Source organism: Chiloscyllium punctatum, chromosome 23, assembly GCF_047496795.1.
Source record: "Chiloscyllium punctatum isolate Juve2018m chromosome 23, sChiPun1.3, whole genome shotgun sequence".
Lineage (NCBI taxonomy): Eukaryota > Metazoa > Chordata > Chondrichthyes > Orectolobiformes > Hemiscylliidae > Chiloscyllium > Chiloscyllium punctatum.
Genome location: NC_092761.1, coordinates 47,730,984 through 47,746,345, shown reverse-complemented (window position 1 = coordinate 47,746,345; position 15,362 = coordinate 47,730,984). Strand labels below are relative to the sequence as shown.

Genomic DNA, 15,362 nt, shown 5'->3' with positions numbered 1-15,362 from the left:
TGAGAGAACAGAGTGGACCCGTTATTTCAGAGGACAACGATGATATCCGAATCATCCTACCTTTGATTGGCCATCGTTAATCATTTACCTTCCTGGCACTAATAGTCTCTCTCTCGCTCGCTCCCTATATCTGTCTCTTTTATGCAGGTTTACAAGGTTCAGCACCGCAATTACAAAGAGAGAGACCGAGACAGACACAGACAGATGAGCGGTGCCGTATTAACCAGATGCTCACGGGCCTCATTCAAAGTTTGAGAAGGCTGGATTCTCACTTTGATCACTGCCTGTGCAGGACGGAAACCCACACACTGTGTTACCCTGTGTATCGGAGACCAGCTGACCAGCCAACATTGCTACCCCACCTCAGTCAAGAGGAGAACATCGAGACGATATTGTGGACATGTGGACAGAGTTATTCAGATAGCATGTACCAGGAAAGGCAAAGGGAACGTTACTGTTTACCTTATAAAGGTACTCTTTCACAGGAAACCTACTCTAATGTTGGAATTACATTGTAAATATCTACCTCGCAGAGTTAGTCACGCTCTGGGACACGGGTTCCGAATATTCACGTCTTACAGAGCCAGCGGAAGCCTTACTCACGTGCGACAGTTACAGGGCGACTTTGAAATGATGGTATCCAACGACCTGAAACCTGGGTTTTGTAGGAACATGTATACTGGCCCTGGCTGCTGTCAGTGATGTTCGGAATGGTGTAGGTGAAGGATTGCTGGCTGATGCTGCTGTTGATGATGGCAACCGTGTCCTTTAGGAACAGAAAGCGGCCTGTAGGGACACCGTCTGGAACTGTGCAGCTGATGGTGACTGATTCGCCGTCAGCTCTCACGGAGATGCTCGGCTGGGTTGCAGGATCTAACGAATAAAACAAATCATCTCACTGAAATATCCAACATCGGTGCAGGAGTCGGTCATTCGGCCCTTCAAGTTGACCTCGCCCATTCAATAATATCGTTCCTCATTATTCAACCCAGTCCACTGCTCCCTTGCTGTCTCGCTGTCATCTGTAAAACATCTATCCGACTCCATCTGGAATAGTATGGGACATTTTCACCTCGCCCGCTTCCTGAAGCAGAGAATCCCACAGGCTCCCCACTCTCTGAGTGAAGACATTACTCCTTTTCTCAATCCCGCTCTCTCCTCATTAGACTGTGATTCTTGACTCTGCCCGTGATTTGGAACATCTTTCCTGTGATTATCCTTGACTCGTTCGTTTAGAATGTTTTGAACTTTCTATGAGATCCCTCACCATTCTCCCAAACATCAGGGACTACAGTCCGATCCAATCCAGTCTCTCTTCATACGTCAGCCCTGCCATCCCAGAAAACAGTCTTTGTTGAACTATCTCTGTAACCAGAACATCCTCCTGCAGATAAGGAGACCCAAGGTGCACACACAAAAGTCCAGTTGTGCTATCAAGATATCCCATCCTGGTAGTGAATCCTCTTCCTATGAAGGACAAGATTCCATTTGCTTTCTTCATTCCCTGCTACAGCGGCCACAATTACTGTTCGTGACTGGTGTAGAGGAACACCTAGGTTCATTTTTACCTCCCTGCTTTCCCCATCTAACACCGTTTGGATCCTAATTCACCTTCCTGACACTTTGCACTGCAATGGCTACCCTCTCGCTTATCCACGTTAAACTGCATCTGCTGTACATTGCCACTCACTCCCCGTGTCCAAATCCCGCTGACTGTATCAGTGTGATGGGACATTGCTGTCATGAGACGACATGACCCAACCATAAGGTGTATCTCCTTGAGCAAATCTAGTCGATCTTTTCACAGACTGGACAGGGTAACACTCGGAACGGTATTCCGGATGGAGGGGTGTGTCCAGAACAAAGGGGTCACCGCTTCGAAAATATGGAAACTGCCGAGCAAAGGAATTAACTTGCATTTTCTGAACAATGTGTGCTTATATAAAACACAGCTGAAAATGAATTATGTCTGATCGTGGAGGTTCTGCCGACAGGAAATATCATCAAAACACATTGGAACAATTCAGGACTTGGTAAATTTGACAAAACAGACACAAGTGGAAAGGTGTGGTGCTGGAAAGGCAGAGCTGGTCACGCAGCATCCAGGAGCAGGAAAGTCGATGTTTCGAGCAAAAGCCCTTCATCAGCATCTTCATTCCTAATGAATTCCTCATGCTCTAATCGTCGACTCAGATGCTGCCTGACCCGCTGTGCTTTTCCAACACAACACCATTCGACTCTGATCGCTGTCCAGAACTGACACAACACTCACTCACTTGTAACAACAATATCAACAGGTTGACTCAGAAAGCTGGGTGACCATTGCTCTGCCACCTCAATCCGATAGGAACATTGGTAGCTCCCTTGGTCGCTGGTGGTGACGTTGTCAGTGACATATGTGAGGGCTCCTTGTCCGATGATGAGAGAATTCGAATCCTTCAGCAACTCCAGATGTCCAGTCAAGTTGCTGTGTGGAACTGTGCAGTTAATAGTGAGTGAATCTCCAGCCACGTAGAGTGTCAATGAAGGGCTGACAGAGATTGTCGGCTCCGTTGAAGGATCTAAAAAGAGGGAAATCGGCAAAGGAGATTTCAGAAATCTGCAATTGTATTCTGTCTGATTAATGTGTGGGGTATTCTCGTTATTGCCAACTATAAAGGGTAGAGTCTCAATCGTATGATTGGAGAGCCTTTTACCATTCTGTTTAATGTTACTGGATTTCAAATGTACTGAAACATGAGGAATGTAGAATGATAGAAATCTGCAATTGTATTATGATCGATTAATGTGTGGGATGTTCTCGTTATTGACAACTCAGTTAGATTTGAGTCCCTACAGTGTGGAAACAGGCCCTACGGCCTGACAAATCCACACTGACCCTCTGAAGAGCCACCCACACAGACCCATTCTCCTACATTTACCCCTGACGAATGCACCTTACACTACGGGCAATTTAGCATGGTCAATTCATCTGACTTGCACTTCTTTGGACTCTGCCAGGAAACCCGCACACCCGGAGGAAACTCACGCAGACACGGAGATAATGTGCAAACTCCACACAGACAGGTGCCCGAGGCAGGAATTGAACTCGGGATCCTGGCACCAGAAGGAGCAGTGCAAACCACTGAGCCACCGGGCCAGCCAAACAATCTGCCGCCCCAACTATAAACGGTGGAGTGTCAATCATGTGCTTGGAGACCGTTTTGCCATTCTGTTAAATGTGACTGTATTTCCTATCTCCTGAAGCATGAGGAATGTGGAATGAAAGAAATTGGGAGCCAAACTAGGCCTTTTGGCATTTTGAGAGTGCTCGACCATTCATAATGATCACAGCTGATCGGTTAGCTCAACAGCTTTGTTCGTCTGAGATGTTATTCCCTTGCTGTTTCTTTAGCACCAAACACATTGACGATAAACAAACCGAGATGAAATAGCGTCCAAAACTGTCGCCATTTCATATCTCTGATTAATGGTCCTACATCGCCACCGTGTCCTTCACTGATCTCTCCTTATCTTTCAGTCTCTCTCTTTCTCTCTCACCCTCCCTCTCGCTGTCTCTCTCTATCCCACTTTCTCCCGCTCCGAACTCCCTAATATCTCTGAATCGTAATAATCCTTTTCTGATCTCTGTTTAGCATGTTTCCTATATGTCTATGGTATCCGATTCATTACCTTAGATTTGCACCATCGGTTTGTCCACTTCCTTCATAGTGGGTCAAGCATAAAGACAACACTTCATGGACTTAAACCCTTTAAATCTGATGTCGTCACATTTCCACACACTTTTTTGTTTCTTCACTACAATATGAAACTCACCCGTAGTGTTCAATCCTTGTATTAACTGGAACAATCTACACCATCATTAACCTACAATCCTAAGTTCTGGTTTAGGTTTAATGGACTAATTTTCCAGGCAAATGAAACCACACTCTCACACAAGTCCATTCAAAACCTGATCCACAGGCCGTGTTTTACAATTCACTCGGACTCCGGTTCCAGTATATTCCAGGTGGAGCACGTTCTTTGGGAACAGCTGCCCCTTCACCAGTTGCTCTGCAAATATCCCATGGGTTTCAACACAATTCTCACGGTCGCCAAACATTGAGTTACACAGTTATTTCTTTCATCTTGTTGTCCATGTGACAATTAACTCATGGTGGATTAAGTTTTTACCTTTTCCTTTCTTGCTTTTGAATTTAGCCAGAAGCTGTTCATAAACCTGAAGGTTGGATTGCATCTTTCAAAGCTTTTTGCCCTCTTCCCTGTGATTACCAAACCAATATAGGAACCTGAGTTGTACAGAAGATGTCCATTCAGTTATACAGCTGGGCTCTTACCTGGGTGACAGGTTACACCTGCATCCTCACCATGACCACAGTTGTGGGTTCCCCAACCAGGGAAGGAACAAGACCGGAGATGGGACTCTGTCCCCTTGCAGGAAACGTCATCCATCCAAATATTGCCGGTACCTTGTCCAAACCGAGCGTTACTGTGCACTGACAGGGCGGGTCCACATTGCAGCTCCTTGCAAAGTACAGTGGCATCTGCCAAATCCCAGCCATCATCACAAACCGTGCCCCAACTTCCATCGTGAAAGATTTCCACTCTTCCTGAGCAACGATCATCGGAATTGACTAATCTCACACCCGAACCTGAGAGAACAGAGTGGATCCATTACTTCTACTCAGAATAAGAACGGACCTTTCCAAATCATTCCCTTTTGATTCCCCGTTGTTGTTTCCTGTTTATGTGGTTGACACAGGTACGTTTCATGCAGATGTATAGAGCAGAACACCATTGATTGGTTGTAATTTCCAATCATTATTTAGATTACTTACAGTGTGGAAACAGGCCCTCAGGGGCAGCAAGTCCACACCGGCCCGTCGAAGCGCAACCAACCCAGACCCTTGCCCCTACATTTACCCATGCCCCGACATTTACCCATTCCCCTACATTTACCCATGCCCCTACATTTACCCATGCCCCTACATTTACCCATTCCCCTACATTTACCCATGCCCCTACATTTACCCATGCCCCTACATTTACCCATGCCCCTACATTTACCCATGCCCCTACATTTACCCATGCCCCTACATTTACCCATTCCCCTACATTTACCCATGCCCCTACATTTACCCATGCCCCTACATTTACCCATTCCCCTACATTTACCCATGCCCCTACATTTACCCATGCCCCTACATTTACCCATGCCCCTACATTTACCCATTCCCCTACATTTACCCATTCCCCTACATTTACCCATGCCCCTACATTTACCCATGCCCCTACATTTACCCATTCCCCTACATTTACCCATGCCCCTACATTTACCCATGCCCCTAATACTACAGGCAACCTAACCTGCACATTTTTGGACCGTGCAAATTCTCGCCTGAGGCGGGAATTGAACCCGGGTATCTGAGGTCTGTGAGTCAGCAGTGCTAACCACTGTGCCACTGTGCCACCGTGCCGTCCAATCGTTGCTCACGAGTTGGCAAGTTAGTCAATGTGTGCACACTTTATTTTGTTTACTGTAAGTTATAATGATGTACAGGTAAAACATAAGGGCAACACAATCCCAGCTTCTGCTCTTTCATTAGAGAGAGCGAATGATTGTTGATGTGATCAAGAGGAAGCTTTTTTTTCAGGTCAGCTATACATGAAAGCAGATGTATAGATTGGAGGATTTGAGCTATAGTGTGAGGCTGAACAGGCTGGTGCTGTTTTACCTGGAGCGTCGGTGGCTGAGGGGTGACCTTATAAACGTTTACAAATTTATGAGGGGCACAGATAGGGTAAATAGGCAAAATCTTTTCCCTGGGGTCTGGGAGTCCAGAACTAAAGTGCATAGGTTTTGGGTGAGAGGGGAAAGATATAAAAGAGACCTAAGGGGCAACCGTTTCACACAGAGGGTGGTATATGTAGAGAATGAGCTGCCAGAGGAAGTGGTGGAGGCTGGTACAGTTGCAACATTTAAGAGGCATTTGGCTGGGTATATGAATAGGAAGGGTTTGGAGGGATATGGGCCGGGTGCTGGCAGGTGGGACTAGGTTGGGTTGGGATATCTGGTCGGCGCGGACGGGTTGGACTGAAGGGTCTGTTTCCATGCTGTACATCTCTATGACTCTATTACTCAGCCTGTGTTAATGAACTGAACCCAGACTGGGTGTGTGTCTGTGTGTCAGAAAACAACCATCCACTCAACCTTGCAAACTGACCCCAGTGAGGACAACAACACTGAGCTTTTGTTTTACTTTACGTTTTATTTGTGTTTTTAGACTAAAGCTTCCTTTACTGTTTTAATCTGGAAGTAATCCGACAGATACAGAGTAAATCTATTTCTACATCATCCCCATCAGGCTAGAACAGCATACAGTCAGATACAGTGTCCTTTCTACACTGTCCTCCTCAAACCGTCCCAGGATAGGGACAACATGGTTTTAGATGTGGAAGAAAGAACCTCTCCACTTTTAATTTAAGAGTGAAGCTGTCATGTCACAGAACCCCCCATCAAACATTCTGAAGTCATGCACAACATGAGATTCGATACAGCGGAAGGGTGGGTCTGTTTTTATAAATTAAAATTTAAGGACTCTACTGTTTTAATTAAAATGTAAAACACTCTCTGCACTGTCCCTCATTAAACTCTCCCAGAACCGAGCAGCATGGCGTTAAAGCTACCTTTACACAACCCTCATCTACTATTTCCAGGATAGAGACAACTCAGACACGATACCGTGTTATGCGTGCTCGACACTGACCCCATCAAACACTCCCAGGACAGGGACAGAACGTTGGCAGGGACAAAACCCATCAAAAACCCCCAGGACTCGGATCGATACAGAGTAATGATTTCTTTACATAATCTCCATCAAATATACTTTTAGATAAGCAAAAGCAAACCTCTTTCAATACTGTCCTGTATCCTCGCTCTGATTTCTGATCATGTGAAGGAAACTGAGTTGTACGGAAGGATTCATCCATTTGTACGGTTAGGTCTTACCTGGGTGACAGGTTACACCTGCATCCTCACCATGACCACAGTTGTGGGTTCCCCAACCAGGGAAGGAACAAGACCGGAGATGGGACTCTGTCCCCTTGCAGGAAACGTCATCCATCCAAATATTGCCGGTACCTTGTCCAAACCGAGCGTTACTGTGCACTGACAGGGCGGGTCCACATTGCAGCTCCTTGCAAAGTACAGTGGCATCTGCCAAATCCCAGCCATCATCACAAACCGTGCCCCAACTTCCATCGTGAAAGATTTCCACTCTTCCTGAGCAACGATCATCGGAATTGACTAATCTCACACCCGAACCTGAGAGAACAGAGTGGATCCATTACTTCTACTCAGAATAAGAACGGACCTTTCCAAATCATTCCCTTTTGATTCCCCGTTGTTGTTTCCTGTTTATGTGGTTGACACAGGTACGTTTCATGCAGATGTATAGAGCAGAACACCATTGACTGGCTGTAATTTCCAATCATTATTTAGATTACTTACAGTGTGGAAACAGGCCCTCAGGGGCAGCAAGTCCACACCGGCCCGTCGAAGCGCAACCCACCCAGACCCATGCCCCTACATTTACCCATTCCCCTACATTTACCCATTCCCCTACATTTACCCATGCCCCTACATTTACCCATGCCCCTACATTTACCCATTCCCCTACATTTACCCATGCCCCTACATTTACCCATTCCCCTACATTTACCCATTCCCCTACATTTACCCATGCCCCTACATTTACCCATTCCCCTACATTTACCCATGCCCCTACATTTACCCATGCCCCTACATTTACCCATTCCCCTACATTTACCCATGCCCCTACATTTACCCATTCCCCTACATTTACCCATGCCCCTACATTTACCCATTGCCCTACATTTACCCATGCCCCTACATTTACCCATTCCCCTACATTTACCCATGCCCCTACATTTACCCATTCCCCTACATTTACCCATGCCCCTACATTTACCCATGCCCCTACATTTACCCATTCCCCTACATTTACCCATTCCCCTACATTTACCCATGCCCCTACATTTACCCATTCCCCTACATTTACCCATGCCCCTACATTTACCCATTCCCCTACATTTACCCATTCCCCTACATTTACCCATGCCCCTACATTTACCCATGCCCCTACATTTACCCATTCCCCTACATTTACCCATTCCCCTACATTTACCCCTGCCCCTACATTTACCCATTCCCCTACATTTACCCATGCCCCTACATTTACCCATGCCCCTACATTTACCCATTCCCCTACATTTACCCATGCCCCTACATTTACCCATTCCCCTACATTTACCCATGCCCCTACATTTACCCATGCCCCTACATTTCCCCATTCCCCTACATTTACCCATGCCCCTACATTTATCCATTCCCCTACATTTACCCATGCCCCTACGTTTACCCATGCCCCTACATTTACCTATTCCCCTACATTTACCCATGCCCCTACATTTACCCATGCCCCTACATTTACCCATTCCCCTACATTTACCAATGCCCCTACATTTACCCATGCCCCTACATTTACCCATTCCCCTACATTTACCCATTCCCCTACATTTACCCATGCCCCTACATTTACCCATTCCCCTACATTTACCCATTCCCCTACATTTACCCATGCCCCTACATTTACCCATGCCCCTACATTTACCCATTCCCCTACATTTACCAATGGCCCTACATTTACCCATTCCCCTACATTTACCCATTCCCCTACATTTACCCATGCCCCTACATTTACCCATTCCCCTACATTTACCCATGCCCCTACATTTACCCGTCCCCCTACATTTACCCATTCCCCTACATTTACCCATGCCCCTACATTTACCCATTCCCCTACATTTACCCATTCCCCTACATTTACCCATGCCCCTACATTTACCCATTCCCCTACATTTACCCATGCCCCTACATTTACCCATTCCCCTACATTTACCCATTCCCCTACATTTACCCATTCCCCTACATTTACCCATGCCCCTACATTTACCCATGCCCCTACATTTACCCATTCCCCTACATTTACCCATGCCCCTACATTTACCCATTCCCCTACATTTACCCATGCCCCTACATTTACCCATTCCCCTACATTTACCCATTCCCCTACATTTACCCATGCCCCTACATTTACCCATTCCCCTACATTTACCCATGCCCCTACATTTACCCATGCCCCTACATTTACCCATGCCCCTACATTTACCCATGCCCCTACATTTACCCGTTCCCCTACATTTACCCATGCCCCTACATTTACCCATGCCCCTACATTTACCCATTCCCCTACATTTACCCATGCCCCTACATTTACCCATGCCCCTACATTTACCCATTCCCCTACATTTACCCATGCCCCTACATTTACCCATTCCCCTACATTTACCCATTCCCCTACATTTACCCATGCCCCTACATTTACACATGCCCCTACATTTACCCATTCCCCTACATTTACCCATGCCCCTACATTTACCCATTCCCCTACATTTACCCATTCCCCTACATTTAACCATGCCCCTACATTTACCCATGCCCCTACATTTACCCATGCCCCTACATTTACCCATTCCCCTACATTTACCCATTCCCCTACATTTACCCATGCCCCTACATTTACCAATGCCCCTACATTTACCCATTCCCCTACATTTACCCATGCCCCTACATTTACCCATGCCCCTACATTTACCCATTCCCCTACATTTACCCATTCCCTTACATTTACCCATGCCCCTACATTTACACATGCCCCTACATTTACCCATTCCCCTACATTTACCCATGCCCCTACATTTACCCATGCCCCTACATTTACCCATGCCCCTACATTTACCCATTCCCCTACATTTACCCATGCCCCTACATTTACCCATGCCCCTAATACTACAGGCAACCTAACCTGCACATTTTTGGACCGTGCAAATTCTCGCCTGAGGCGGGAATTGAACCCGGGTATCTGAGGTCTGTGAGTCAGCAGTGCTAACCACTGTGCCACTGTGCCACCGTGCCGTCCAATCGTTGCTCACGAGTTGGCAAGTTAGTCAATGTGTGCACACTTTATTTTGTTTACTGTAAGTTATAATGATGTACAGGTAAAACATAAGGGCAACACAATCCCAGCTTCTGCTCTTTCATTAGAGAGAGCGAATGATTGTTGATGTGATCAAGAGGAAGCTTTTTTTTCAGGTCAGCTATACATGAAAGCAGATGTATAGATTGGAGGATTTGAGCTATAGTGTGAGGCTGAACAGGCTGGTGCTGTTTTACCTGGAGCGTCGGTGGCTGAGGGGTGACCTTATAAACGTTTACAAATTTATGAGGGGCACAGATAGGGTAAATAGGCAAAATCTTTTCCCTGGGGTCTGGGAGTCCAGAACTAAAGTGCATAGGTTTTGGGTGAGAGGGGAAAGATATAAAAGAGACCTAAGGGGCAACCGTTTCACACAGAGGGTGGTATATGTAGAGAATGAGCTGCCAGAGGAAGTGGAGGAGGCTGGTACAGTTGCAACATTTAAGAGGCATTTGGCTGGGGATATGAATAGGAAGGGTTTGGAGGGATATGGGCCGGGTGCTGGCAGGTGGGACTAGGTTGGGTTGGGATATCTGGTCGGCGCGGACGGGTTGGACTGAAGGGTCTGTTTCCATGCTGTACATCTCTATGACTCTATTACTCAGCCTGTGTTAATGAACTGAACCCAGACTGGGTGTGTGTCTGTGTGTCAGAAAACAACCATCCACTCAACCTTGCAAACTGACCCCAGTGAGGACAACAACACTGAGCTTTTGTTTTACTTTACGTTTTATTTGTGTTTTTAGACTAAAGCTTCCTTTACTGTTTTAATCTGGAAGTAATCCGACAGATACAGAGTAAATCTATTTCTACATCATCCCCATCAGGCTAGAACAGCATACAGTCAGATACAGTGTCCTTTCTACACTGTCCTCCTCAAACCGTCCCAGGATAGGGACAACATGGTTTTAGATGTGGAAGAAAGAACCTCTCCACTTTTAATTTAAGAGTGAAGCTGTTATGTCACAGAACCCCCCATCAAACATTCTGAAGTCATGCACAACATGAGATTCGATACAGAGGAAGGGTGGGTCTGTTTTTATAAATTAAAATTTAATGACTCTACTGTTTTAATTAAAATGTAAAACACTCTCTGCACTGTCCCTCATTAAACTCTCCCAGAACCGAGCAGCATGGCGTTAAAGCTACCTTTACACAACCCTCATCTACTATTTCCAGGATAGAGACAACTCAGACACGATACCGTGTTATGCGTGCTCGACACTGACCCCATCAAACACTCCCAGGACAGGGACAGAACGTTGGCAGGGACAAAACCCATCAAAAACCCCCAGGACTCGGATCGATACAGAGTAATGATTTCTTTACATAATCTCCATCAAATATACTTTTAGATAAGCAAAAGCAAACCTCTTTCAATACTGTCCTGTATCCTCGCTCTGATTTCTGATCATGTGAAGGAAACTGAGTTGTACGGAAGGATTCATCCATTTGTACGGTTAGGTCTTACCTGGGTGACAGGTTACACCTGCATCCTCACCATGACCACAGTTGTGGGTTCCCCAACCAGGGAAGGAACAAGACCGGAGATGGGACTCTGTCCCCTTGCAGGAAACGTCATCCATCCAAATATTGCCGGTACCTTGTCCAAACCGAGCGTTACTGTGCACTGACAGGGCGGGTCCACATTGCAGCTCCTTGCAAAGTACAGTGGCATCTGCCAAATCCCAGCCATCATCACAAACCGTGCCCCAACTTCCATCGTGAAAGATTTCCACTCTTCCTGAGCAACGATCATCGGAATTGACTAATCTCACACCCGAACCTGAGAGAACAGAGTGGATCCATTACTTCTACTCAGAATAAGAACGGACCTTTCCAAATCATTCCCTTTTGATTCCCCGTTGTTGTTTCCTGTTTATGTGGTTGACACAGGTACGTTTCATGCAGATGTATAGAGCAGAACACCATTGACTGGTTGTAATTTCCAATCATTATTTAGATTACTTACAGTGTGGAAACAGGCCCTCAGGGGCAGCAAGTCCACACCGGCCCGTCGAAGCGCAACCCACCCAGACCCATGCCCCTACATTTACCCATGCCCCTACATTTACCCATTCCCCTACATTTACTCATTCCCCTACATTTACCCATGCCCCTACATTTACCCATGCCCCTACATTTACCCATTCCCCTACATTTACCCATGCCCCTACATTTACCCATTCCCCTACATTTACCCATTCCCCTACATTTACCCATGCCCCTACATTTACACATGCCCCTACATTTACCCATTCCCCTACATTTACCCATGCCCCTACATTTACCCATTCCCCTACATTTACCCATGCCCCTACATTTACCCATTCCCCTACATTTACCCATTCCCCTACATTTACCCATTCCCCTACATTTAACCATGCCCCTACATTTACCCATGCCCCTACATTTACCCATGCCCCTACATTTACCCATTCCCCTACATTTACTCATTCCCCTACATTTACCCATGCCCCTACATTTACCCATGCCCCTACATTTACCCATGCCCCTACATTTACCCATTCCCCTACATTTACCCATGCCCCTACATTTACCCATTCCCCTACATTTACCCATGCCCCTACATTTACCCATTCCCCTACATTTACCCATTCCCTTACATTTACCCATGCCCCTACATTTACACATGCCCCTACATTTACCCATTCCCCTACATTTACCCATGCCCCTACATTTACCCATTCCCCTACATTTACCCATGCCCCTACATTTACCCATGCCCCTACATTTACCCATGCCCCTACATTTACCCATTCCCCTACATTTACCCATTCCCCTACATTTACCCATTCCCCTACATTTACCCATGCCCCTAATACTACAGGCAACCTAACCTGCACATTTTTGGACCGTGCAAATTCTCGCCTGAGGCGGGAATTGAACCCGGGTATCTGAGGTCTGTGAGTCAGCAGTGCTAACCACTGTGCCACTGTGCCACCGTGCCGTCCAATCGTTGCTCACGAGTTGGCAAGTTAGTCAATGTGTGCACACTTTATTTTGTTTACTGTAAGTTATAATGATGTACAGGTAAAACATAAGGGCAACACAATCCCAGCTTCTGCTCTTTCATTAGAGAGAGCGAATGATTGTTGATGTGATCAAGAGGAAGCTTTTTTTTCAGGTCAGCTATACATGAAAGCAGATGTATAGATTGGAGGATTTGAGCTATAGTGTGAGGCTGAACAGGCTGGTGCTGTTTTACCTGGAGCGTCGGTGGCTGAGGGGTGACCTTATAAACGTTTACAAATTTATGAGGGGCACAGATAGGGTAAATAGGCAAAATCTTTTCCCTGGGGTCTGGGAGTCCAGAACTAAAGTGCATAGGTTTTGGGTGAGAGGGGAAAGATATAAAAGAGACCTAAGGGGCAACCGTTTCACACAGAGGGTGGTATATGTAGAGAATGAGCTGCCAGAGGAAGTGGAGGAGGCTGGTACAGTTGCAACATTTAAGAGGCATTTGGCTGGGGATATGAATAGGAAGGGTTTGGAGGGATATGGGCCGGGTGCTGGCAGGTGGGACTAGGTTGGGTTGGGATATCTGGTCGGCGCGGACGGGTTGGACTGAAGGGTCTGTTTCCATGCTGTACATCTCTATGACTCTATTACTCAGCCTGTGTTAATGAACTGAACCCAGACTGGGTGTGTGTCTGTGTGTCAGAAAACAACCATCCACTCAACCTTGCAAACTGACCCCAGTGAGGACAACAACACTGAGCTTTTGTTTTACTTTACGTTTTATTTGTGTTTTTAGACTAAAGCTTCCTTTACTGTTTTAATCTGGAAGTAATCCGACAGATACAGAGTAAATCTATTTCTACATCATCCCCATCAGGCTAGAACAGCATACAGTCAGATACAGTGTCCTTTCTACACTGTCCTCCTCAAACCGTCCCAGGATAGGGACAACATGGTTTTAGATGTGGAAGAAAGAACCTCTCCACTTTTAATTTAAGAGTGAAGCTGTTATGTCACAGAACCCCCCATCAAACATTCTGAAGTCATGCACAACATGAGATTCGATACAGCGGAAGGGTGGGTCTGTTTTTATAAATTAAAATTTAAGGACTCTACTGTTTTAATTAAAATGTAAAACACTCTCTGCACTGTCCCTCATTAAACTCTCCCAGAACCGAGCAGCATGGCGTTAAAGCTACCTTTACACAACCCTCATCTACTATTTCCAGGATAGAGACAACTCAGACACGATACCGTGTTATGCGTGCTCGACACTGACCCCATCAAACACTCCCAGGACAGGGACAGAACGTTGGCAGGGACAAAACCCATCAAAAACCCCCAGGACTCGGATCGATACAGAGTAATGATTTCTTTACATAATCTCCATCAAATATACTTTTAGATAAGCAAAAGCAAACCTCTTTCAATACTGTCCTGTATCCTCGCTCTGATTTCTGATCATGTGAAGGAAACTGAGTTGTACGGAAGGATTCATCCATTTGTACGGTTAGGTCTTACCTGGGTGACAGGTTACACCTGCATCCTCACCATGACCACAGTTGTGGGTTCCCCAACCAGGGAAGGAACAAGACCGGAGATGGGACTCTGTCCCCTTGCAGGAAACGTCATCCATCCAAATATTGCCGGTACCTTGTCCAAACCGAGCGTTACTGTGCACTGACAGGGCGGGTCCACATTGCAGCTCCTTGCAAAGTACAGTGGCATCTGCCAAATCCCAGCCATCATCACAAACCGTGCCCCAACTTCCATCGTGAAAGATTTCCACTCTTCCTGAGCAACGATCATCGGAATTGACTAATCTCACACCCGAACCTGAGAGAACAGAGTGGATCCATTACTTCTACTCAGAATAAGAACGGACCTTTCCAAATCATTCCCTTTTGATTCCCCGTTGTTGTTTCCTGTTTATGTGGTTGACACAGGTACGTTTCATGCAGATGTATAGAGCAGAACACCATTGACTGGTTGTGATTTCCAATCATTATTTAGATTACTTACAGTGTGGAAACAGGCCCTCAGGGGCAGCAAGTCCACACCGGCCCGTCGAAGCGCAACCCACCCAGACCCATGCCCCTACATTTACCCATTCCCCTACATTTACCCATTCCCCTACATTTACCCATTCCCCTACATTTACCCATTCCCCTACATTTACCCATGACCCTACATTTACCCATTCCCCTACATTTACCCATTCCCCTACATTTACCCATGCCCCTACATTTACCCATGCCCCTA

General features: G+C 46.2%; 1 protein-coding gene across 1 annotated transcript in view; it reads right to left on the bottom strand.

Annotated features, from left to right (window-relative positions):
- Positions 1-15,362, bottom strand: part of LOC140493951 (uncharacterized) — a 296,726-nt gene that overhangs the window by 52,853 nt on the left and 228,511 nt on the right. Inside the window, 6 exon segments of the mRNA XM_072592902.1 lie at positions 604-873; positions 2,277-2,561; positions 4,338-4,652; positions 7,010-7,324; positions 11,590-11,904; positions 14,622-14,932. Of these exon segments, the coding sequence (XP_072449003.1) occupies positions 604-873; positions 2,277-2,561; positions 4,338-4,652; positions 7,010-7,324; positions 11,590-11,904; positions 14,622-14,932 (1,811 nt within the window).